Raw genomic sequence first — 27317 nt, forward strand, 5'->3', positions numbered from 1 at the left:
TCTTAGAACCTCAACATTTTAAGCTGTACATGGTAGCAAAGTGTTTTTATTTTACATTTTCTACTTCAGTGATAGCATAAAAAATCTTTTTCCTTCCAATTCTGGGAGCCAAGATGGCAGAGTAAGAAGTAAATCATTGTCACCCTCCCTTATTGATCTCTGAAAGCCCAGAAAATATCACCCCAGGAAAACCTCTGGAACAGCTGAACCAGCAGAAAGATGGGGTGCATCAGTCTTGTAGCCCAGAAAGCTTGGGGGATTAAGAGGAAAGGCCTTTCTCCATCTGGGGAAGGGAGAGCAGTAAAGGATGGGAGGAGTCCCAGCAAGCCCCACCTTAGCCAAGCAGGGGGAGATCCTGAACCCAGGGTGGTGAAGCAGGCAAGCACCAATATCAGGACCTCTGAGTGCCTCAGCACAGCCAACTGTCCTGGTATTTCAGAACAACTCCAGGGAGCACAACTACAGGAGGCACAGCTGCAGGCTGGCAGACATCCTCCAGCAACCAAATATCTGAGTGTTTTAAAGAAGCCTGGGTGAGAAGGCATCTGCCAGGGGCCAGACTCCCCACCCTCACCCCTAGAGCTCCACTGGTGCTGACCCCAGCTCAGCAGCAGACAAGCTGCCAGACCCCTACAGCCTCCGGCTGCCAGCATCTGAGGCCCCAGCACACAAAGCCAGTGACCAGGTCCCAGGCTTCCAGCACAAGAAAGCTCAACTTTAAAAGCCAGAAAACAGGCAAACACCATGAGCAAAAAGCAGAAACAGATAATTACCATCGATTCATACTATGGCGACGGGGAAAATCAAGGCACAAATTCAGAAGAGGACAGCATTGTCAATTTACTCACATCTAAAACCTCAAAGGGATATATTAACAGGTCTCAAGTTGAAAAAGCCTTCTTTTTTGGAAGAACTCAAGAAGGACTTTAAAAATTACGTAAGAGAGGTAGAAGAAAAATTGGGAGAAGAAATGAGAGGTATGCAAAAGAGAATCTATAGCTTGGAAAAGAAAGGACAAAAATTGACTACAGAAAGTGCTTAAAAAATACAAATGGCCTAAGAACTGTATTTTGAAGGGATGCCCATCAATTGGGGAATGACTGAACAAGTTATAGTATATGAATGTAATGGAATGCTATTGTGCTATAATAAATGATGAACAGGTAGACTTACATTAACTGATGCTGAGTAAAATGAGCAGAACCAGGAGAACACTGTACACAGTAACAATCACAGTGTGTGATGACTGACTTTGATAGATTTAGCTCTTCTCAGCAATGCAAGGTCCTAAAACAGTTCCAAAGGACTCATGATGGAAAATCCACATCCAGAGAAAGAAATATGGAGTCAGAATGCAGAGCAAAGCAAACAAATTTTTTATTGTTTGTTTTGTTTTGTTTTTAGTTCTCATGATTCCTCCCATATTCTTCAATACAACATGACTAATGTGAGAGTATGTTTAATAGGAATGTATGTGTAGAGCCTATATCATGCCATCCTAAGGAGGGAGAAGGGGAGGGAGAGGGAGAAAATTTTAAGCTTATGGAAGTGAATGTTGAAAACTAAAAATAAATAAATTAACTTAAAAGAATACATTTGGCCAAATGGAAAAAAGTTCACTGAAGAAAACAATTCCTTAAAAAGTAGAATTGGCCAAATGGAAAAGGAAATACAAAATCTAATAGAAGAAAATAATTCTTTAAAAATTAGAATCGGGCAAGTGGAAACTAATGACTCTAGTGAGATATCAAGAATCAGTCAAAATAGAAACAAAAGAATGAAAAAATAAAAGAAAATATAAAATCTCATTGTTAAAACAGCTGACCTAGAAAATAGTTCCAGGAGAGAAAATTTAAAAATTACTGCCTGAAATGCCCATCTGCCTGAAAACCATGATGAAAAAAAAGAGGCTGGACAGCATCTTTCAGGAAATCAAGGAAAACTGCCCTGAGGTCCTAGAACCAGGAAGTAACATAGTCATCAAAAGAATTCACTGTTCACCTCCTGAAAGAGATCCCAAATTAAAAATGCCAAGGAATATTGTAATCAAAAAAAGACATTTTCTGTGTGGTATGTTTAAGATAACATCAAACAGTTTAGATATTCACTTAAATTCTAAAATTTTAAGAACTCAGTTTTATTTATTTAGATGGTATACTTTATCATTTCTTAAACTAGAATTACTTTTTTATAGTTCAGTTAATGAATTATACAATCAACAAATGTTTATTAAGTGCCTGCTTTATACTATCTCTATTATCTATTAATCCAATTTTATCTGCAATGCATTCCTTCTACCCTGTCTGGAGCTTCCAGCCAAACCCAGCTGTTTGCTTTCTGAAACCCCTGTTATCCAGAATTACTGAGTGCAAAATTGGAAACTTTTTCTGTTAACAGAAAGTATATAAATTCATTAATTTATTTAACAAGCATCTATTAAGTGCTTACTAGATCAAGTCCCAGTTTTTTGGGAGCTGGGATTGAGGCCCATTCGGTACTTAATAGCTACTGATTTAAAGAATCCATGAATGTGGATGTTTTCTATGATCAAAACAACTATAATCCAATAAGTTTCCCTTCTTGCCTAATTGCCAGTAACTGGGTTAAATATATTGCCTGAGTCCAAATTACCTAACTTTAGTGCCTGAAAGAATAACTCTTTTAGCTTTGTTCAGATGAATTCTCTTTTATCCATAAATGTCTTGTCTTAATGTTTTCATTTAAAAAAATCACTTCATGCCCTTTCAGGAGCAGGAAGGTATAAATCTTAAATAGCTGGAGGAAAATGAGATAAAAGAAACAGATCACTTGGCCTGCCATACAGAGAAGGCTCTGTGATTTCAGCAGATCCAATAGAAACTCCTTCCACCTGTACCAACAAATAACTGTGGTCTAGGACTTAGTAGATAAATACTAAGGCATTAACTTGAAGCACATAGGAGTTGTGTGACTTGTCCAAGTTCTAGGGGTAGTTAATGTTGGAGGAAGATTTAAACTCATGCCTTACTAATTGATTCCAAATCCAGCAGAAGCTATCTACTAGGCTAGGCTGCCTGTATGCCTTAATATAGCTGGACTTTAAATAATGTGTTTGTACAAACTAAATTTTTTTAAGATTTATGAATATATCACAAAATATAGTACAGTCTTTTACAATGGATTCTTTATTGCCAATGTTCTGTGGGTTCAGAATTTCAGTTTTTACTTATTTGTCTCTCACATATGAAAACTACATCAGTTTTTATCGCTTCACACTTTTGTCCACTGGAACATAGTAGGAAAATAAAATGGAAATTGCTGGCTACTGGTTACCTCTAGGAAATCATAATCAATGACTATGTCAATCAGTCATCAAGTATTTTTTTTATCATTTATCAAACTATTAAGCACTTATTATGTGCCATGCACTGTGCTAAGATGTTAACTGATTAATAGAATTGAAGCTATTAATTATGCAAATACAGCTTTCATCACACTTCACTAGAGAAAATTTCATTCCATTTGGCTCACTGAGACCTCAAAATTGTGAATCAACAATGTACAGTAAATATGTCTTTACTTATTGATAAATTTTCATAAATAGTTATCTTCCCATTAAGTAGTGTGGCATGTTCTCACAATATGACCATTAAGTGTTCTACAATGCATTAAATCAAATCTTTACTTTCCCAATAGGGTCAGTGTTCTTTCTTTCCACTTACCAAACAACATCCTAGTTCAGGCCTTCATCACCTCTCACCTAGATTATTATAGAACTCCTTATTGATCTCCCAGTCTCACATGTCTCCCCACTCTGGTACATCCACCACACAGCAAACAAAATGATTTTTCTAAAGCATAGGTCTGTCAATCCTCTGCTCGGAAAACAAATAAACTCCTCTGTTTGACATATAAAGCTCTTTACAATAATCTCCCTTTTCAGTCTATTACATATTATCTCAGTACACTCTTCTGGACAAATTATCAAAGTCAAATAGAAATGCATCCATGCAGACTACATGTTGACTTAGAAAACCACAAATTAACATTATCTATGTTGTATTATATTTTTTATTTATTAAACATTTCCCAATTACATTTTAATCTGGTTCAGCTGGAATCTTGCCAGTTACCAATAGGCTACAGTTTTACCCCTTTGTTTTAGGATATCTATTTTCCTTAAAGTCTCATCAACTACCATCTACATGCAACCTTTTCTGATTCCCCACCAGCTATGTGTATGCCTTTCAAATTTACCTTTCATCTGCTTTGTAGATATATTACAAATATGTGTGAATGTATGTATGCCTTTCCCCACAAATTTTGTATATGCATTATCTGCATATTCATATACTAAGATGTATATATGTATATAGAGAGATGTATACGCATATTATTTCTATATACAAATATAGATATATAGGTAGTATGTGTGTACTCATTCCACCTATAGTCTATAATTTTCTTGAAGGCAGGGACTCTTTGACTTTTGTCTTTGAATTCCCGGGACCTAACACAGTGCCTGGCACATAGCAAGCACTTAAGTGGATTTTTGATTAATTGCTCCATGGGTTGATTGACCTCTATTAGGAACGGCTTGGGCCATGTATACGAGACATCTGAACCTAAATATGGCTTGTCCAATACTAACATACCAAATAGTAGCCAAGTACAGAAGAATCAAGTCCATACAAAAAGCAAACTAAGGTTTTGAGAAAGAGTCATCCTACAGACAGGCTTTGACATTAGGTTTTACCTACAAACCTGTATTTTGATCAATGCAGTCTACCTTTTTAAAGGAAGAGTTTCAAGGATTTCTGACTAAAAGTCAGTGAAACCTGACTAGGAAAGTTTATTTTACTATGACTCTGACTGACAAAATTTACCTTTGATCTTATTAATACTTTCAAGTTTCTTGTAGAAAGTTGGAAAGTTGCATTTTAAGACATTTTTAAAGACTTATATCGGTTAATATAGATCAAAGCAACTAAAGAGAGAAGAGATTCATATAAATAAAAATATATAAATTTTAAAAGTTTCTTTCTAGGAATACTTCCAATACCTCATTTTATTGAACATGCTTTTTTTTTATTAATGATTAGGTTCAAGTTTGAACCTTGGGGTACATCTTGAGCTTCATTGCTTTTTGGAACATATTATTTTGTTCTTTCCTGTAATTTTTAATGGATGCAGTATAAGCATGAGTTATTAGAATTTCCTTTCCTTTAAATTTGAAGTTCTTCTCGATGCTTGTGGAATTCTTTGTCATTGAAATTATTCGATTTAACTACAGTGTGTCTTAGAATTTGCAGCATCAGGGTTTTTTCTGTGGATTCTTTCTGTTAGTATGTTGGGGTTTTTTGCTTTGAGTTCAGATATTCTGGGCAGCTTTTCTTTTATTATTTCTTATGTCGTGGTGTTCAGGTTTTTTATTATGTTTTCCTAGGAGAAGTATACTTCTAAAGTTGTCTCTAGACATCCAATCTTTAAGATAAATTTGTTTTACAGTTTATGAAGACTGATTTTAATAGACTTAGTCCTTCTCTGTTACAATGATCCTGCAAAGCAAGGACCTAAAAGAATTACAAAGGACACATGATGGAAAATGCCAGTCTCATCCTGAGAAAAAACTGTGGAGTCAGAATGCAGAACGAAGCAGACTATTTTCTTTTTTGTGTTGTTTTATTTTGGGGGTTTTTTCTTTCTCATGGTTTTTCTCATTCATTATAATTCTTTAATGCAACATGACTAATATGAAAATGTATTTAATAGAAATGTATGTGTAGAGCCTATATCAGATTGCAAGCCATCCTGGGGGAAGGAGAAAATTTAAAACTTATGAAAGTGAATATTGAAAACTAAGAATAATTTTTTTTAATTGCTTTTTGGAGGGGGGAAGGCAGGGCAATTGGGGTTAAGTGACTTGCCCAAGGTCACACGGCTAGTAAGTGTTAAATGTCTGAGGTCAGATTTGAACAAAATAATTTTTTAAAAAAGAAATATGTTTTGCTCATATGGAGATCATTTTTTCTTTTAGAATTATTAGTTTTTGCTTTCCTTCTTCCAGATTGTCCTTTACGTCTATATATTTGCATTCCCAATCAGTTATTCTCTTTTTTTCTTTGACCGTTGTGGACTCAAGTTTTTCCACTTGGCCAGTCATGTCAGTCATGCAGGCCATAAATTCTACTTCCACAAGTTTTATTTCTCTTTTGAACTATTCAGGAACATACTACAGTTACTCCTTCCACATTGTGGGGGTTAGGTGCCTGCAATCTGGAAAATCTGAATAAAATTTTTGACACTCCCTTAGTAATAGAGAAGTCTGAATTTTTTCTTTATCTTTTATGGAGTGTTTGAGTTACTATTGTACAATACTTTACATATATTTTATGCATTTCTGAGTTTCTAAACTTTTTCTATGTTGTCTACTGGCTTTCACATGTCATCTGTGGCTTCCCCAAAACTCCCAAAAAATTACTATTTAATTTTTTATGCCAACTGGTAATACATCAAAACTATGATGGGAAAAATAGCGATTTAGAAGGGATAACTAACTGTACTGTGGCCTCGTGCTCTCTTGGGAATCCATAAGGATCTTTTGCCGCATTTGGTAGTGATTCGTTTTCTTTTATCTTATAATATTAATTCATAGATGTCTGGATTGTTCTGTTTGATCTGCTCTCTTTATTTCCCTTTATTTCCCCCTGCTTGCTATCTTTCCTGTTGGTTAATCTTCCTTGCTCCTCCTTTTATTCCTCCTGACATCTTCAGCAATTTCTGTCTAAATTTTTCCCCTTAGATTTTCCTATTTCTCACTATCTGATAACACCTTCCACTTTGTTGGTGGTTTCCCTGAAGCAGGCCCAGTTTCCTTCCACACTGGGCAATTCACATTTCTGGGTAGACAGAACTGCTACCCTCCTCTTTGCCGCCCCACCCCTACCCCCAAGCTGGATTCTGGGCTTTTTCCCTCAAGCTTAGTGGCCTATCACAAGTATCCTCACCCGGTTCCCCACCTTGCTCTCTTCCTTGGCAGACCTGTATTTCACCACACAGCCTTGTTGCTGAACTAACCAGGACTAGCTCCTGCCTTTTCATTTTCTGAGGCACTGTGTGAGGCAGCTGGGTAGCACTGAATTTTGTTGTAAAACCCTGGGGTTGGCTTGTACATCTCAGCTATATCCTGGTGGAAAGGAGAAGGACGTGCTGAATGAGCAAATTAGAGGTCAGAAATTTCCTTCGCTGTTGTTGGTTCATCAAATTATGACTGTTGAAGCTCTTGGTTACCTTGTTAGAAACTTTGGAAGAGGGTGAAATAGCTTTATCTCTTGCACATAATTCGTATTTTGGAGATGTTTAAAGGTGGTGAGGAGCAAAGAAAGTATCTAGTCCTCCATCTTGTTGGTCACATCCAAATTGTTCATTTTAACATTTGAAACTGTTCACAAGTGCACTTATTTCCATAAAGCACTGTTTTGAAATTTTATCAAATTTCAAAGGACAAAATGTTAAATATTTTTGATTGCCCAAATTATACTAAAATATAAGATATAAAGTGAAATTTTATCAGGGCTTTCTAATGATATTATAAACCAGAGTTCACTTAAGTGAATCATATATAGATATAACTATATCACAGCCTTTATTTGTAATTTATTTTATATAATCATACTTAGGTTCTAACAAAATACATGTACTTAATATCAACTTTGATTTAAATTCATTAATGAAATTTAAATTTAATGAAATTTTCATTAATGAAAAACATTTACTGTCCATGTTAATGTTTGTGCTTTGGATCTTTACTCTCCTCAGTTCCTCTGAGAAGTGTAACTTATATTAACATAGTATAATCATTATTGTTTGTAAGTTATAAAAACCTTCCATTTAGGAAATGGCACAGTCTCATACAAAAACTTCTTGAGTTTTTTGTTGTTTTGTTATACTATTTACATATTGTTAATATAAAATTAATTTCAATTAAATTACTTTTCTTTTAAAAAAAATTATAGACATGTGAGATACTCACTTGTTTAACAAATTTATCAACACACATTTTGCACCCCAGTCCCTGCTACCCTTTTCCAAGAGGCACACAAATAGTTAACTGGGGGGAGGGAGCCTTAAAAACTTATTTATTGACATGAATTGTTACTCTCCTAAAGGAAAAGAGTACATTATACAACCATGGTGTTTTTTTTCTACAGTTAATTAATCTTGTATCCTTTCTTCCCTCATTCTTTATCCCAAATCAGGGAAGGAATGTACATATTAAATATTTTATTTCAGTATTAAATATTTTATTTCCTGCACTCAATGAAAATATTTCTATACATACTAAAAGCTGTATTACCTAGCACCTTTCCAACCAAAAAGCTTTACAAACTGTCATTTTTTTTAGATTATCCAAATTAAAAAAATTTTAGTAACTAATTTTACCCAAAATTATCATAGAAACTATTCAGGACCTGTATGCCTAACAGTTGAGAGAATAGCCAAAAAATAAATTACCTTCGGTTGGATTTGCCAGGAAAAGAACTGTTCTTCCCACAATGGCAATTGCCATAGCTGTGACATTGCCTAGTATCTCTGTTTCAAAGACAGATACTACTTTTTGGAAGGTTAGCCTGTATTACCCTCCCAACCTCAGTGACATAGCAGCCCCCATGTTATGTTTAGGCCTACTAGAACTTCAGTTCATCAGTTAACTTTTAGTTAACCAAAATCAATCAGTCAGCAAATCTTTGAGTGCCCTTTGTATACAAGGAGTTATGCATAAGAGAATGTTTGACTCAATACCAGTATACTAGGCGACATTGCTTTTGTAGTATTATATTTCATCTCCCCCCTCCCAAAAAAAAAAATCTAGTGTACAGTCTGCTAGGTTTCTAAAAAATGAAGTCATGGTATAATTATCATTCTTTTTGTGCTATGTTTGTGTTCCAAGATTCTTACTTGTATGTTCTTTCTGTTTTCTCAGAAGGTTACAAGGACATTTCAGCATCACAAGTAGTCCCTGAGGCAATCTAAATAGATTTCAGACAGAGTGTTCAAACAAATGATGTATTTTGAAATGTATGTCATGCTTTTTGTTTCATTCTTTACTGTTTTGAAACTTACTGATTTTAAATCTAAAACTTATGGAATTGTCAGGTCGTTTTTCTTAGTAAGCATTTAAATGAAGGATGTAATAATTTATTTCATAAATACCTATATTTTTTAATGTATTACCATTTCTCCCACAAGTGAATGAATGAATGAAAAATATTTAGTAAACACTAAGTGCTTGGCACTGTTAGTGAAAATTAATCTATTAAATAAGCATTTGAGTGATAACATTTTAGAAATATGGCATAAGTCATATTTTGCCTGCAAAAATATATTCAGAACAAAGTTAATGTCTCCTTATTTTGAAGCATGTGGTTAGTTGAGGACTGACATATTTGGTGCAGGGAACAGAGGTGTCACAAGCTCACATACTTTCACATTTTGTTCCCTGTGAAAATTTTACCACACCAAAACACGTGTCCTTGGATTCACTGTCCACATAATTAAGAATTTGGGGAAACCAGGCTTGAGGTATAGCAAAGATAATAGATTTGTACAAAATCTTTTTAGTCTTAGCTTTAGCCTTCATAATCTGGCTACTGCATAACTTTTTAGCCTAATTTCATGTTGCTTCCCTTCACGTAACTATATGATCCAGTCATATCGGAATACTAGCTTCCCCAAACCTGACATTTCATCTTCCACCTCCGTGCATATGCACAATCCATTCACCATGCCCAAAATGTATTATCTGCTGTTCTCTGCTTCTAAGAATCACATATCTTCCTTCTAAGACTCAGACTAGCCACTTTCTTCTCCAAAAACCTTTCTGGAGCCTTCTGGACTTATCCTGTAGGATAAGGCATCTCAGACTCAACACATTCAAAATAAAACTCATTACCTTTCCCATAAACATATCTCTCTTCCTAACAATCCTATTTATTTTGAGAGTACCATGCGGTCATCCATATTCCCAAACTTCAGAGCATCCTCAACTTTTCACTCTCTCTCTGCCCTCATAGCATATCAATTGCCAAGTCTTATTACAGTAAGACCTCCCCAGTATCTCTCATATCTTCCTCTTCTCTCCACTCAAAAGGTCACAACTCAAAATTACCTTTGGTCATGTGATCAATAAAATTAAGGACTAGACATTTTTTCCTATCTATCTTCAGCAATATTCTTACTCTGGAATAATGTACCAGAGGTAAAGCAATAACAGCTGAATCCAAAGGATAAGAAAGGAAGAAGCCCAGTAAGGTTATAATAGCCTTATAAATTAATACTGGAGAATGCTAATCCTTTATGTGCTACCTAAGCATCTCTTCATCGGCCTCTTCACACTGATGGTTTTACAGACTGCCCAATGAGCTTATGGATAAACACAGGGATTCCACTCCTACTACGTAGACTCTGCTGGCATACCCAAGGATGGAATTTAAACAGAAGAGCACTGTTAGTGGCTATACTAGGCCTGAAGGAAAGGGGTCTGAAGTCTAGCTGGAACCAGCCATACTGCCCCACCCCTCCCAAAACTCCTTAGGACAAAGACCAGACCAGTGAAAAGTAAATTTTCCAACTTGGTAGTAGTCTTGAATTATTTTTGCAACTCAGACCCAGAAGTATACACCTACCATCAAAGTGAGAAGAATTAGAAAATCAAGGATGAGAGAAAGAATGACTGAGTGTTGGTTTAAAAGACAAATCACTGGGGCGGCTAGGCGGCACAGTGAATAGAGCACTGGCCCTGGAATCAGCAGGACCTGAGTTCAGTTCTGGCCTCAGACACTTAACACACACACACACACACACACATACACACACACACACACTAGCTGTGTAACCCTGGGCAAGTTACTTAACCTCAATTGCCCTCCAAAAAGCAAAAAAAAAAAAATTTTTTTGAAAAAGAGTCAGGAGATTTGCTAAGTTTCTCTGCCAAATCACTTCCTGGCAAATGCCTCCAAATAAGTCATTATGCGGTAAACTTGCAGCCATTCCACGGAGGGGAAAAGAAAACCAATGTACAAGATTTACGTGTCCAAAGAAACAGATTAAAGAATTTTCTTTCTATCTGGCTAGAGATGGCAGTGGAATGGTATGGGCATCCAAAGTTGTAACTGGATTGGAAGGATAATGTAGCAGTTCCCCAGCTATTCAAACATAGCTTACCAGCTTTACATTTTTATGTTAAAAAAAAGTCCCATCTCTCACAGGTGTTAGATATATTCCTTATTGGGGGAGGGGAGGAGTCACAAAGTATTATCTGCTACTTTCATTTAGAGAACAATGCTTTAGTTATATGTCTGTTGCCCTCAACCAATACGAGAGTTCTCCCCCATTTTTTCAAGGTTACCTAAAAAGGTGGGCATAGAGGGTCTTATTTTTATGACAGGAATTACAAGGGGCATATGAATCCAAAGGAAAACATTTGCAAACTTATAATTGTGAAAATGGGAGATTCTAAGGCACAGGACCAATTTAACAGGAAGGGATGATACTTAAAAGGTGAAATTAAGAGGTGAGAGAGGAATATAATGAGAGGAGGTGGGGAGAGACAGAATGGGGTAAACTATCTCATATAGAAGAGGCAAGGGAAAATGGTTACAATGGAGAAGAATAGGAAGGCAAAAGGGAATGGGTCAACCTTATTCCCATTGAATTTGGCTTGAGGAGAGAATGAAATACACACTAAATAGGGTATCTCACCCTCCAGGAGAGTAGGGGGGAAGGGGATAAGAGGGGGGATGATGGAAGGGAGGGCAGGCTGGGGGAGGGAAGTTGGAAGCACCCACTTTTGAAAAGGGACGGGAATCAAAGTAGAGAATAGAACAAGTGGGAGGTGGGATAGGAGGGAGGGAAATATAGTCAGTCTTTTACAATATATCTACTATGTTATTGTTTTTCATTAGCCACACAGGTACAACCTATACTGAACTTATCTTCCCAGTAAGGGTGGGTGACAAGGGAGGAAGGGAATGAATCTGGAATTCAGAGTTTTAAAATCAAATACTCAAATATATATACACACACTATTATTAATACTATTTTACATGTAATTTGGAAATAAGATATACAGGCACTGGGGCATAGAGATCCACTGGAAAAGTCAAAAGGGGTATGGGAGAAAATATGGGAGAGAGCAGATTGGAGGAGGGGATATCCTGTGGGACTGCTATTTTGGGGCTGTGGGTAGGGGAAAAACGGAGAGAAAATTTGTAACTTAAAATCTGGCGGTAATGAATGATGTAAATCAGAATTTAATAAAGCATTTGTAAAAAGAAAAAAAAGAAAATGGGAGATTCTCAGTTGATTTTAAGAATGAAAACAATGAAAAAATTAAATGTTAGAGGATGACAGCCAATTTAAATGGCCATGAATCTTCCCAGGGAATCTTGAATTATAAATTTTCAGGAAGATGGCAAAATACTGACCTCCAGTTGTTCTTATATTGTTGATTTTTTAAACCCCTGGGATTTCCAAATATGAATGCTAATTCATATTATGGAGGAGAGGGCAGAATAATCTTCCAGTACATAAATGCCTAATAGGGAGAAAAGGCCTTCAACCATTTATATAGCTATGTGTAAATGTGTCTGCACATACATTTTCTATAACAAATAATATCAACTCTTTATATTCCCCAGAATGAAGAAGAAGAGCACTTGTAGTTATAAAATTCTAAATCGCAAATACATCCTTATAGGCATTATTAACAGAAGTGTAGAATTATAGAACCCAAACTGTGGAAGACACTGTAGCAGTTAAAGTTTTATTGGCCCTGCTTCAGACCCCTTCAGGCTTTAATCAAGGTTCAGGTGAACTGCCACCTTCAACACAAGACCTTTGCTGATAGCCACTTCCCCAAGCCTAGTTGTTAGTGGTCATCCTCTAGCCCCTGATTTATTTTGTGTTTATGTATCTATGTACATGTATCATCCCTTTCCCTCCTAAATAGAATGTAAGTACCTTAGAGAGAAAGATTATTTGAGTGTTGTTTGTATGTCCCTGGGTTCTATAACAGTGCCTACCCACATAAGTTTCTTTTAGTGTGGATATGCACTATAAATATATAGTGACCAAGTCAGTTGACATTGCTGTCCTATCTGTATTTTTGCAGTAGTCTCCTAATAGGTCCTCCCAGCTCCATTCTCTTATCAACTAACCCTTAATAGTGATGTCATACAAATTCCTCCTTTTCATTCGTTTGCTCAAAAAACCATCAGTGATTAGCTTTTGATCAAAAAAGTGAAGTTTAGACTTGTAAACTTGTGACATTCAAAGATCTCCGTAATCTTGCAGCATTGCCTACCACCAAGGATGTATGTACTGGAACCAGCTCCAACTAGCCATCAAGAGAAGATTGTTAAATTTTCATTGTGAGCAGTTATACCTCAGAAATCAGCACGTGCTACAAATCAGGACTGAGTTTTTTATTTTGTTAATTGTTTGAACTAAATAAAGAGATGGAGAGAATATTCATGCAGATTAAACTTCATATTTCCATATATTGAAATTGTCCCAGTCCTTCTTGACCCAGTTCAAATTTCAAGTCTACCGGTAAGCTGAGGTACTTATCATGTACTGTTATGCTTATTTGTGTATATGTCATTTCCTATATATACTTACACGTATAAGATGTACACATACATGATAAGCTTTGTACACTATAGGCATTTAATTAATGTTTGCTGAATTAGTGAATTTGTTTAATTTACGTTCTGATTAACAGAAAGCCAGGGCAAGGGAGATTCTTAAAAACTTATCTATTAAAAAAATTTTTTTAGCATATCCAATGAGAATATAACTGTTTAGTTGACTCGACAGAAGCATAGCTTCCACATTGGTCCTCTCCTCTACACCCTGCCCCCTTATCTTTTGGAACTTTACCTAAAACCTCACCCCTTTGAGCAGATACTTATAGTTACAACAAGCTTCAAGTTTAGCTTGCTTTATCCTAAAGGTAGCATGGCCCCTAACCCATCTGGATCAGTTTCTTTGCTAGGTTAAGTAGATAAAAGTTATTAACAAGACAAAAAGTTATTAATAATGGAGCTTAGAACCCCCAGCTAGGAGAGTTCTAATGTCCAAAGAGATTTAAATATGTCCTATTTAATTTTTTTTTACTTACTGCCTGCTTCCACCAGTTCTCCATAGGGTTTCTACCACTGTCCTGCCCTTCTCTCATAGACTTTATCTTCCTCTGACTATGAAACTGTCCAGCTCTCCTCTCTTTAAGGCCAATTACAGATCTGCACCTCTTGTCTAGCTTTGCCCTTTTACAAGCAAAGTGAAGGCTGATCTTCTTTTTTGTCACACTTCCCATCTCTTACAGATTCCTTCTCCTGACTGCTATTTTGTCACAGAGCAATTCAAAAGCTCCCAGTCTTACCGAACTTCAACAGCTCCCACCCCCAGACCCCATCAAATCTTGCACTCCATTAATATAGCCTTCAAAAACCCAAAGTCATCTCCAAGCCACAGTGAAGTATTAGAGTAGAACATCAGTGAAAATGATTCTAGTACACAATAAAATATAACAATAAGCATTTCTACAAAGTTGTAATAAAATAGAAAATCTGAAATTACGATCAGAAGGGCAAGGCTATAAAATCTTAATGTGTATTTATCTACAAATCATACAGTATCAGAAGTCAGACTTTTTTGTGATCTTATGATGATTCGGGAAGTATCAAGTTGACCATAATATGAGATTGTGCTACCATACTATAATGGAAGTTGCCTCTTTTTACATACCTAAGCCTATAAGTGACAGGAGGTTACAGATTGTAGATGATAGACCATTATATTATATATAAAACCAGCAGAGGTGAGATAAATATGTGAATGAGAGATAAGAAGATACTCACGGGAGGGAGCCACATCCAGAGAAAAGTCAGTGGGTGAGCTTGAATTGGGGTCTTGATAAGCAGCTTAGAGTAGAGAGTGGAACAGCTAGGGGTTTCTAATAGGATAAGAAACAATAGGCAAGACACAGCACAGGTCTACACAAAAGGGTCAAGGTCAGAACAACCTGCTTCTCTGCCCTCTCCAGACAGCCAACCCCAGTGAGGTGCTGTAGGTCAGAGACTAGTCAGAGGGACAGGGACTAGAAGGGCTGGGGAACCTGTGGCCGCCAGGTCCTCAAGTGCAGCCCTCTGACTGAATCCAAACTTCACACAGGTTCCCGACCCCTGGCACTAGATACACTTATACTGAGCAATGGAGGTAGTTAAAGGTTTAGGAACCAAGAAGATAACAGAGACAGCCCAAAGAAGATAGTTTCTTTGTTTTGTTGTTTGTCGTTTGTATTTTCAATGCCCAAGGATCAATTAAGGAGTAGGAATTTCAAAAAAAAATTAGAGCGAAGCAAGCAGGAAGCTGCAAGGAGGAAGTCACTCTCTATCTCAGGCCTAGACCTTTTGTATTCTTCCTAGTGAAATAGAAAGCAATCCAAATGCATCTTGAACATGGGAACAGGTAATTAGAAGCATAGTGTATTGGAAAGATATCTAGATTTGGCCATAGATTTGTATCTTAACTACTATGTACTACCTTGTGGCCAGAAGCAAGTCTTTTGCCTCTCTCCCATAATCTCTTCATCTGTAAAATGAAGGGATTGGACTAGATAAATTACCTTTAAGGTCCCTTCTACTCTAAATCTGTGATAAAAATCCTAAGAAGCACCTCCTTGTGATATAGAACCACAGCTTACGAAAGGCTAGTCCTGATGTGTGATCTTCGGAAATTTTGCCATAAACTCCCTCTATAAAAATCCTTTATATGTCTGTATAAAAGCTGGGGCACTGGCATTTGAGGTTTAATGGTGTCATATTCCACAAAATATTGCATACTTCTTAGCATCACAAAATGCACAGAAAGTGTCACCTAAGTAGCACGAGGATAGCATGCTGAGCCTGGAGTTGATCCAGTCCAATAACCATTTACTAAGTACCTAAAACATGCCATGCACTGTACTCAGCACTGGAGATACAATTAATTGATTTTGGGTTTGTTTTCAAAGATAATCCCAATGAGCATACAATCTAAAGGGGGAGGCAGGATACAAAAGGAGTCAGGAAAGAGAGTGGGTGGGATGCCAGGGGGCACCCAGCTCAGGGGCATCGTGTTCCTTGGAATTGAAACCAGGCAGGGCAGCAGATACAAAATAGAGTGATCTTAGAGTCCAGTTTCTGCTCTCTCTAAGGGAAAACATCGGGAAGGGTTTGGTAGTAAAGCTCTCAAGTCCTCCAAGTAGAGGGGAGAGGAGACTGAAAGAGTCAGTCCAGGTTTGAGTTAGCCAGGAGGAGGTGAGCTTAGAAATAATGAGCTTATCCTGAGAAGGGCATCTTATTCCTTGAAGTTCAAACTACGCAGGGCACCAGATGTAAAGTGGAGAGTGAGGAAGACCAGAGTTCAGATTTTTAAGACACTGTGTAACCCTGAGCAAGCTACTTTACCTCAGTTTCTACATCTGTAAAATAGCCCTCCCAGGATTATTGTGAGAATCAAATGAAATAATAATTGCAATGTGTTTAGCCCAATGCAAGTGCTATAGAAATGTTACCTATTATTATTAATCTTTGAGGAAAACTCATCTTGATGCTACTCCAATAATACAATGTTACCTAAAAATATTCAGAATAGTATATAAAACTCTGTTCTCAATTTTTTGCAGTTTCCATTTCTGAAGTTAACTGTACTTTTTTTTTAACTTCATGTGAAAATTAGTGGAGTTTAACCTGTGTAAAATTAAGTGCCACTAAAGCATTATCTGGTTTTTTGTGAGTCAGTATAATTGAATGTACAATTTAAGATCATATAAGTACTTGATAATGTTGAAACACTGCTTCATTTCTACTGATGGAGCACGTAGTTTGTATTATGCTTGTCTGAGCTATTTTCATCAAGAAATGCTGTCTATGTATCCCCTTGGCAACATCTTTGCAGAGTTTACAACTTTCAGTAACATGTTGGCATCAACTATGCCGTCCTCTTAAGCAGCTGCCGTGCAGCTGAGCTGTTTTAACATGCCACCACACTATGCAAATAGTTAATATTAAATGACCAAGACATGAGCTTTTGAGTGAGTGATTTGGCTCCCTTAGAGAAGTTGTTTGGGACAAAAATATAATCTTGGAGTGCCATATATTAGTTGTCCAGCCATTTTACATTTTAATTTGCATAACAGTAATTGCATGTTAAGTCTATATCGTTCATTATGTAGGGTAATAAAGTTTTTGTGATAGAGCCTAATTATATCATCAGCAATATAATCCAACTATACAAATCACTTTAATTCAGATCAAATTAGTAAATCTCTTACCGTACTTTCCTCGTGTGTTTGGGATGGTAGTAAACATAAATTCTATCTTTAAACTTTTGAAAAGTGCAAGAAAAAAAGAATCACATTACACTGACACTAATTTTTTTGGAACAGGATTTTAATATAGAATTTTCAATATTTATATTGTATAATTAGTCATTTTGGTGTTTCATCAAACAGCACAATTTGCAAAAGACCAGAGTTTAAAAAAAAATTAGCTGAGAAAAGAAAGTGTTGACATGATCTATGATATGACTTATTAAAAATGAATAACAACTGGAAAAATACTAATATGAATGAAAGACATCAAATAATTATACACTAAGTGAAAAGAAACAAAAGTAGTTAGTAATGTTCTTAACTGAATAAAAAGGAAAAATAAAAAATCACAGAAGGCACATTGTAAGGATCACAATGTTAATGTGTTGTAAAGTCTTTCAGACTACTCTAACCTGAATTATGTTAGATATTAATAAAATAACTTTCTAGCCTATTCAATAAAACTCCCTATAAAAAGAATCACACTGAGTGACCAAGTGATGGCATAAGTTTTCTTGGGGGCTTTTTCTCCAGCAGTACATTCCTTTTTCCTGCCTTTGCTTTGCACAGCACTTTGAAGAGTGGCAGGATTGTATGTGAAAACACCCTTAATTGTTAGGTGGGTGGTCTCCCAGGAAACTGCCCACTAGTATCAGTACTATCAGGAACCAGACTTGACCTCAGACTACACACTCCCAGAGCTTGGGATCACTAGCAGAGCTTGTGGAAGTGGCATTTCCCCCAGGTTATAACTCACCAACTTCCTGAAACCTTCACAGGAAACTTGAGTATTACCACTGTAGTTTTTTAATGGGGTAGCATAGCAGTCACCTGTTACCTGCCTCTCATCATCTGAAAAAGAAACAGGTATCGGAGAGACCCTGTGCTATGCCAGTTCTGAAGGAGTGGCAGTTAAAAAGCATTAACAAATATTTATTGAAAGCCTGTTAATGTAGTCATTCATGTTTACACAATGAGTTAAGGTTGCAAGTGTACTATGTACTTTATATCTCATCATGATAAATGTCATAAGAATAAAATTATAATAAGTATAATGTTGTCGTCCCTCAAAGCTTTGGATCACTTAAAGCACTACACAATTTCTTAAATATAATGTAGCTTCTTCTCTTCCTCCTGTTCAATTTTGGACCGGCTTCACTATCCAGATATCTATAGTGCCTGTCCAAATATACATACTGCCTTCCCAAACTTTTATCATAGTATGAACAGTAAGTATCCTTTAACCCTTTGGTTTTTCATGTGTAGATTTTTAGGCAGATTTCTTTTGAGAGGTTATAGATCTTAATTGAGGAGATTTTGCAGTATTCTGGGGATTAAGAATTTACTCTGTACTAAGTACTGTGCTAAGCCATGAGGACAGGAAGAAAGGCAAAGACACAGACCCTACTCTAAAGAAGCTTTCATTTCAATGGGGGAAACAACTTGCAAATAACTACATCAATATCAGGTATAAGCATTGTAAACTGAAAGTAATCTTAGAGGGAATGCACGAACCTGGGAAAGGCTTCCAGCAGAAGATGAGATTTGCAGTGAGGTGTGTTTTTTTTTTAGTATTTTGTTTTTTTCTAATTACATCTAAAGACCATTTTTAACATTCCTTTTTTTTTTATTTTTGGTTCCAAATTTTCTCCCTTTCCTAAAGTGGTAAGCAGCTTGATATAGGTTACATATATACAGTCATCTAACGCATATTTCCATATTAGTTGTTTTGTAAAAGAACAGACCAAGACAAAAATTAAGATAGTGAAGAGTATATGCTGCGATCTGCAGCATTTTCCATCAGAATCCTTGGAGTTATCTTGGATCATTGTATTGCGGAGAAGAACCAAGTAATTCATAGTTGATCACTGCACGTTGTTATTTTTACTGCAGGTAACGTTCTGGTTCTGCACGCTTCATTTTGCATCAGTTAATGTAAACCTTTCCAAATTTTTCTGAAATCTGCTGCAGTGAATCTTGAAGACAACAAGGAAAGCCAGGAGGCAGAAGTAAGAGGAGAAAAGCATTTCCAGGCAGGGAGGAGAGTCGGGGCAAAGGCTCAAGGACTAGAAATAGAGTGTCGTGCACAAGAAACAGCAAGTAAGAAAATATGGCTGGATGATAGAGTGAAAAGAGTGGAGTAAAGTGTAAGGAGGACGGAAAGGCAGGAAGGGGGCAATTGTGAAGGGCTCTAAATACCAAACAGAGGATGTTCTAATTGATCCTGGAGGTAATAGGGAGCCACCAGAGTTTATAGAGGAAGGAAGATGAAGGGGAGTGGTGACATAGATCTCCACTTTAGGAAAATCACTTTGACTACTAGCTGAGTAGGGATTGGAGTGAGGACAGACCTGAGGTAGATTTATTGGCTATTAAAATAGTCCAGGCAAGAGGTGATGAGGGCATAATGTGAGTGGAGATAAGGGAATATATGCATATATATGTATATGTATGTATGTACACACATACATAGATATAGATACACATACATGTAAGTTCTTTTCAAATTCTTTTTTTTTTTCCTTTATGATGTCTTTCTCATATATAAGAAATTCATTCTGTTCACTGAGAGCAAGTCAGGATTCTGGGAGGACACTGAAGTTATAAGCCTGGGTGACTAGAAAGATAACAGTACCCTTTGCAATAATAGAAAAGCTGGATAAAGGGGGAAGGTAGAGGGAAAGGTGATGAGCTCTTTTTTGGATATTTTTATTTTGAGATACCTTTATCTAATCTGAAATGTGGAAAAGGTAGTTGGTGATGGCAGGACTGGAACCCAGAAGTAAATTCAGGGAAGATCATAGAGATCTAGTTATCAGGGCATAAGAAGTATAATTAAATTCATGTAATGTGACCTATCAACAAACAAAAGCATCTGGAGGATCTCACCATCTATAGGGAAATTAAAATTTTTATTTTCTTTTCATTAGTGTCTTTTGTTTTTAATATCACATTTATTCCTTTTTAATTAATTTTTTTCATTTATCAAGTATTTTTTCTCTCCCTAATTCTCCCCATCTGGCTAGGAAAAAAAAAAAAAGAAAATATTTATAGTCAAGCTAAATAAATTCCTGCATTGGCAATGTCCAGAATTTTTTTTTATCATTTTTCACCTTGAGTCCATTGCCTCTCTGTCATGAGGTGGGTTTCATTCTTCATCATTGGTCCTCTGCAGTCATATTTGGTCACTGCATTAATTAGAGTTCTTAAATCTTTCAAAATTGTTCATTTTCTTAATGTCATTATAGTATAAATTATTCTTTCCTTGATTCACTCTGGACTAGTTCATACAAGTCTTTCCAGGTTTCTCTAAAAATTCTTTAATATAACTGTATTACATTCATATACCATAATTTGTTCATTCATTCATTCCAGTTGATGTGCATCCTTCCTTCTTCCCCCCCCCCGCCATGTTCCAGTCACATTTATTTGTGATTATGTACACCTCTTCCCTACTCACTGAGTTACCTTACAACAAAACTAAAATGTTTGACAATATTTGTAACCTTCTACATCCACAATCTCCTTCCTCCATATTGATGGAAAGGAGATGTATTTTCTTTTTTACTTTATTTTTTTGTATTAGTTAATGTTTGTTTACTTTTAGTTTACAAGATTCAGTTCCACAATCCCTTGAGTTTCACATTTTCTTCCCCTCCCTGTCCTTCCCCCCCCCCCATGTCAGCATGCAGTCAAGTATACGATCTGCAAATACTTTCACATTAGACATTAGTCAGGTTGTAAAGAAGGATTGTAACCAATGGAATGAACAGTGGGAAAGAGGAAACAAAACCAAACAAGAAAAGAAAGAGATCAGGTAGTTTGCTTCAGTCTGCATTCAAACTTTGTTCTTTCTAAGTTCTTTCTCTGAATGTAGACAAGGAGATGTATTTTCTTAACTTTCCTTTGGGACCAAGCTTGGATATTATAATTACCTATCATTTCACTCTTTCCTCTGCACTCTGTATAAGAGGAAAAGGGTGAAAGGAGAAAGAGAACAAACAGGAGGAAAAATGGGATGGAGGGAAATACACAGTAATGATAACTGTGAATGTGAATGTGTCGAACTCTACCATAGAATGAAAGCAGATAGCAGAACAGATTAAAAAGCAGAATCCTACAATATTTTGTTTACAAGAAGCATACTTGAAACAGAGAGACACACAGAATAAAGATAAGGGACTGAGTAGAATCTATTATGTTTTAGCTGAGGTTAAAAAAAAAGGAGGTGGGGTAGCAATCCTGATCTCAAGCAAAAAAAACAAAAACAAAAATTGACTTAATTAAAAGAAATAAGGGAGGAAACTACACCTTGCTAAAACGATACATCTTCACTGACATAGACAATGAAGTAATAGCAATACTAAACATATGCACCAAGTGGTATAGCATCCAAATTCTTAAAGAATTTAAGTAAGTTATAGGTTCATGACCTAACAAGAGATAGCATTACAAAATGTAAAATAGATGATTTTGATTATATTAAATTAAAAAGCTTTTGTACAAACAAAACCAATGCAGCCAAGATTAGAAGGAAAGCAAAAAGCTGGGAAACAATCTTTATAGCAGATGTCTCTGATAAAGGCCTCATGTCTCAAATATTTAGAGAACTCAGTCAAATTTATAGGAATACAAGCTATTCCTTAATTGATACATGGTCAAAGGATATGAACAAGCAGTTTTCAGATGAAGAAATCAAAGGCACATGAAGAAGTGCTCCAAATCACATCTGATTAAAGAAATGCAAATTAGAACAACTCTGAGGTACCATCTCACACCTATTAAATTGGCTAATATGACAGAAAAGCAAAATGATAAATGTTGGAGAGGATGTGGGAAAATTGGGGTACTGATGCACTGTTGGTGGAGTTGTGAACTAATCCAACCATTTTGGAGAGCAATCTGGAACTATGCCTAAAGGGCAACTAAACTGTGCATACCTTTTGATGCAACAATACCATTACTAGGTCTTTATCCCATAAAGATCACAAAAAAGGGGGGGGGGGGAAGGGACCTACACGTGCAAAAGTATTTGTAGCAGCCCTTTACGTAGTGACAAAATAATGGAAATTGAGGGAATTCTCATCAATTGAACAAGCTGTGATATATGAATGTAATGGAATACTATTGTGCAATAAGAAATGAACAGTTAGATTTCAGAAAAAAAAAACTGAAAAAAACTTGTATGAACTGATGCAAAGTGAAATGAGCAGAACCAGGAAAACATTGTATACAGTATCAGCAATATTGTGTAATGATCAACTATAAATGACTTAGCTCTTCTCAGCAACACAGTGATCCAAGACAAGTACAAAGGATTCATGAGGAAAATTGCTATTCACATCCAGAAAAAGAACTGATGGAGTCTGAAGATAGATTGAAGCATACTTTTTTCACTTACTTTATTCTTTCTTGTGGTTTTTTTTCCTTTTGATTTGTTTCTTCTTTGACAACTGTGACTAATCTGGAAATACGTTTTATATGATAGCTCATATATAACCTACCCATACCATTTTAGGAAGAAGGGAGAGGATAGAGGGAGAAAAAAAATGGAACTCAAAATGTTGTAAAAATCAATGCTAAAAATTGTCTTGACATGTAATTGGGGGGAAAAATACTGGGGGGGGTTGTTTGTTTTTTGCTTTTTGAAGGGCAATTGGGGTTAAGTGACTTGTCCAGGATCACACGACTAGTTTTTGTGTTAAGTGTCTGAGGCCGGATTTGAACTCAGGTGTTCCTGACTCCAGGGCCAGTGCTCTATTCACTGTGCCACCTAGCCACCCCAAAAATACTGTTTTTGAAAAAGAAAAAAATAAAGAGCCATTTCTTCTTCATCCTACAATGCATTGGTAACTGAGGACTGAAGGGGCCAAATGTGGTACTTCCATTGTCCCTAGTGATAAATATAAATCACTACAAAATCATTAACAAATTTGTTAAGTATTGAATTTATTTGGATAGAGCACTGAACTTGAAGTCAGAAAGATCTGCATTTATATCCTGCCTCAGATAGGATTACTTGCCATGACCTTAAGCAAATCACTTAACCTTTAAGGCTCAGTTTTGTCATCTGTAAAATGAGGATAATAAGATCATCTACCTCAGTAGTTGTAAGGATCAAATGAGATCACATGTGTAAAGTGCTTTTAAGTACTAAATAAATGTTAGCCATCGTTTATTATTACTGTTATTATCCTTTTAGTCAAATGCAAAAGTTTAGTCTCATGCCAAGCTTTCTGCAATCTCATTTTTCCATCAGTGCTATTTTTGAGTTAATACTACAACCACTAGTGAATATTATACGGTTGACAGATGTAATGTATTAGCTGTTGAGGCATTAGCTAAGGAGCAGATTGCAAACTAGGTGATTCATTATTTGGCCATAACAATGTAATAAACAAGGAGAATTACAGAATGGACCTCCATTCAGCATGGGCTCCTCCCACTGCCACGGTCGTGGAGGCAGAGCAGTGCATAAGGAGACATTGGGTGCTAAGGATAACCCGATATTTATTTTCATGAGCATTAATTTATGTTTGCCTTCTCAATCAGCAGGGAAAGGAGGAAAAGAAAGAACTTAGAACTCCAATGTTTAAAAAATGTATGTCAAAAATTGTTTTTACATGTAATTGAGGGAAAATAAAATGTTAAATAATAAACTTTAATTTAACTATAAGCACTTTTTAAACTAAAAGAACTGAACCACATCAATATTGATATTCTCACTATAAATCTAATAAGTATGTAGAAGTAGCTGAGTGGAAGGTTGGGTCACATGTTCTCAAAAAGATAAATAAAGAAACTGGCAGAGAGAGTTTTATTGTACATCCAAAAACTATATATAAGAAACATCATTTCATGGGAGATTGATCATACACATGATGTACCATAAAGGTATTTGTAGCCAACATCTCTGGCAAAGCACAAAGTGTCAGAGAAATTGTTCAAAGAACTTAAGGTGTTTAAAACCCAGCTGATATATACCTTGGTATATTCAATAACATCACTATAAAGATGGATATCAGGGGTACATCATAAATACATGGAAAAATATGATTTGGGATCAAAAAATGAAAGAAACTGGTGTTTTGTAGATGCTTCATTAAGTCATTCTGTTTATCATTTACTTTCTTCAAGAAGATGGTTAGAAAACACTAGTCATGACAAACACCAAACAATAACACTGAAAATTAAAATTACTATTTCTTAACAGACAGAAAACACCTAGTTATTGATGTCATCATTTCTAAAACATCTGTTTATGTTCTGTCTAACCACGTTAAAGTGGAGGTCAAATCCCAAATCAGAAGAAAAAAATAATAAAGATTAGAAGAATTTGATTAGCTGTTTAAATTAGTTATTCTGAAATGAGAGGTGGATTAAAATAAATAAATGGACTCTGATTAGTACCATTTCTTAGAGAAGTTTAACTGATATAAACATGACTGCAGTGTGTGCAGAAGAGACACAGGATGAAAAGAAGCCTAAAAAGCCCAGAAACCACCTCAGCTCAAAAATACATAATTTTCTTGCCAACCAGAGAGACCTGGTAGCTAAGGATAACACTAGTTTATAGTATAAAAGCATATGGGAAATATTGCAGAAGAGAATTACAGAAGATAGCAATAAATTTACTCAGACACTGATGCTTTTCTTTCTTGATTCCAACCCCAGTTCCTAATTCTAAGTCTCAACACATTTACATGGGTTTTGTTTTAATGCCCCATCTTTAAAAAAAAAACTCATTTTCAGATTTCTAGATCTTACATCAAGAACTACAGGTGCTTTTTCACACAATAAAGCATCAGCGTACAATTCAAACTGATTAAATTATATAAGAAAGTGTCAAAATAAAGAGCCAAAAAATTAGACCTATGTTCAGTGTGGATTTTCTCAAAGTGTCTTTTGATAAGTCATCATCCACTCCCCCACCTCCTAACCAAGGGAACACACTACACTCTGTCCTTAACACTAATCTTTTCTGAAAAAAAGTTGCCTATTTGTTGCCTCCACTTGCTGTCCTTTCATGAGTCTTATAACTTCTTTACTCTTAAGAGCACTGGTCCCGGCATGGGGAGACCCGGCATCGGTTCCAGCCTCAGATACTTGGCGCCCACACAAAATAACTGGCCATGTAACCTTGAGCAAGTTACTTAACCCCAATTGCTTTAAAAAATAATAATAATAAATAAAATAACTTTACTCCACTGAAAATTCTCTGTCCTGAAGTTGTCAGAAATCTCTTAATTGGCAAAACTGATAGCCTTTTTCACTCCCTGCAGCATTGGACACTCTTAACCACCTTTCCTCCTGAATACTCACTTACTCCTCAAGGTTTTCATAACATTGTTCCCTCTTGGTTTTACTGCAGCTGTCTGACCAGTACTTAGTCTCCTTTCCTCTATCATCCTCTGTCCTCTTTTTCTCTCTATTCTGTGATATTTGGTTACTTTAGCTGTTCCAGTGGGTTCAGTTATCATGTTGATTTAGATCAGTGGTGTCAAACTCAAATAGGAACAGATCCCTGCAGCCTTATATTGATTTAGAAAACCACAAATTCATATTATGTTATATTGTATTTTTGCTTACTTTATTAAACATTTCCCAATTATATTTTAATCTGGTTGGTGCACTTGGGAGTTCTAAGAGCAGCGTGTGGCCTGTGAAGTTTTATGCTTAGGATGTAGATTACCATCAAAGCTACATATCCAACCCTAACCCTCTCCTGTGCTCTGTCACAAACTATTAGACATTTCTAAGTGACTGTCATTCTCCCTGGTTGTTCCCCCATGTTCTCCCTCTTCTGCTCCAACTACCGATCTCACTGGCTTCCTTTAAGTCCCAACTAAAATCCTACCATCTATAGGAAACTTTCTTCAATCCCTCTTAATTCCAGTGCCTTCCATCTGTTTGTTCTATCCTTTTAATCCTGTACACATTAGTTTGCATGTTGTCTCCCCTGCCTTTTCCCCAGTGTAAGCTCCTTAAGGCTTAGTAAATTAGGGCTTAGTAAATATTTATTTATTTATTTAGGATTGATTGCAACTCTTCATTCTAATTTATTCCCAGTTACCCCTCTCATATCCAGTCACTTACCAAGTCTTACAGCTTTTACTTCTATAATATCTCTTACTACCATCCCCTTATGTCTAGCAAATCACCACACTCATTTAGTCTTTCATCTCCTTTCATCTCTCATTGACTTATACCTACTACAGGCTTAGGTGGTTCCTCATTGCCTCTAGGAAAAAATACCACTCCTAATTCTGCATTTAAAGCTTTTCACACTCTGAGTTAATATTAAAAAGAGATTAAGAAGAAGTGACAAGAATACACAAAACAACTATGCAAGAAAGATCTTAATATTTAGATAACCACTGTGGTGTTGTTACTGATCTAGAGCCAGACATCTCAGTGAATGAAGTCAAGTGGGCCTTAGGAAACATTGCTAACAATAAGGCTAGTAGAGTTGATGGAATTCCAGCTGAGCTATTTAAAATTCTAAAAGATGATGCTGTTTTAGTGCTACAGGCCAGCAAATTTGGAAAACAAAGTAGCAGGGTTGGAAAAGATCACTTTATTTCCTAAAATCCTAAAGAAGGGCAATGCCAACAAATACTCAAATAACTAAACAATTGTGCTGATTTCACTAATGATAGTCAGTATAGGTATGTAAAAATAAACCATGGAAGCTGCTGTACATAACAGAAATAAGCTACCCTTCACCACTGATGCTTCTTAATTATAGGGATGAAATGAGGGTCTAGGGAGGCATAAGAATTCATCTCTACTGCTTCCAGTGAGGAAGAAGATGGGGAAGTGGATAGGTGTGTCATCACTCTATGTGTTGGAATTAGTCATCTGTCCAGTGGCCACTATGTGAGAATTGGAAGCTTGAGTAGGTGTGAGAGTATATAGTATA

General features: G+C 36.2%; 1 protein-coding gene across 3 annotated transcripts in view; it reads left to right on the forward strand.

Moving 5' to 3' along the window:
* The window catches only part of PIBF1 (progesterone immunomodulatory binding factor 1), a 321204-nt gene that overhangs the window by 272057 nt on the left and 21830 nt on the right, over nt 1-27317 (forward strand). Inside the window, exon 17 of one of the 3 annotated variants that reach the window (XM_069066781.1) lies at nt 13333-13564. The exons of the other annotated variants lie outside the window; for them this stretch is intronic. Within the exon in view, the coding sequence (XP_068922882.1) occupies nt 13333-13413 (81 nt within the window). The 3' untranslated portion in view covers nt 13414-13564. Of the gene's footprint in view, nt 1-13332; nt 13565-27317 lie in introns of those variants that run through there. 3 annotated transcript variants of the gene reach the window in all.

The sequence above is a fragment of the Petaurus breviceps genome, unplaced genomic scaffold (assembly GCF_028583685.1).
Source record: "Petaurus breviceps papuanus isolate PSGF00001 unplaced genomic scaffold, PetGlider_PUasm1.0 90730, whole genome shotgun sequence".
In the NCBI taxonomy this organism is placed as follows: Eukaryota; Metazoa; Chordata; class Mammalia; order Diprotodontia; family Petauridae; genus Petaurus; species Petaurus breviceps.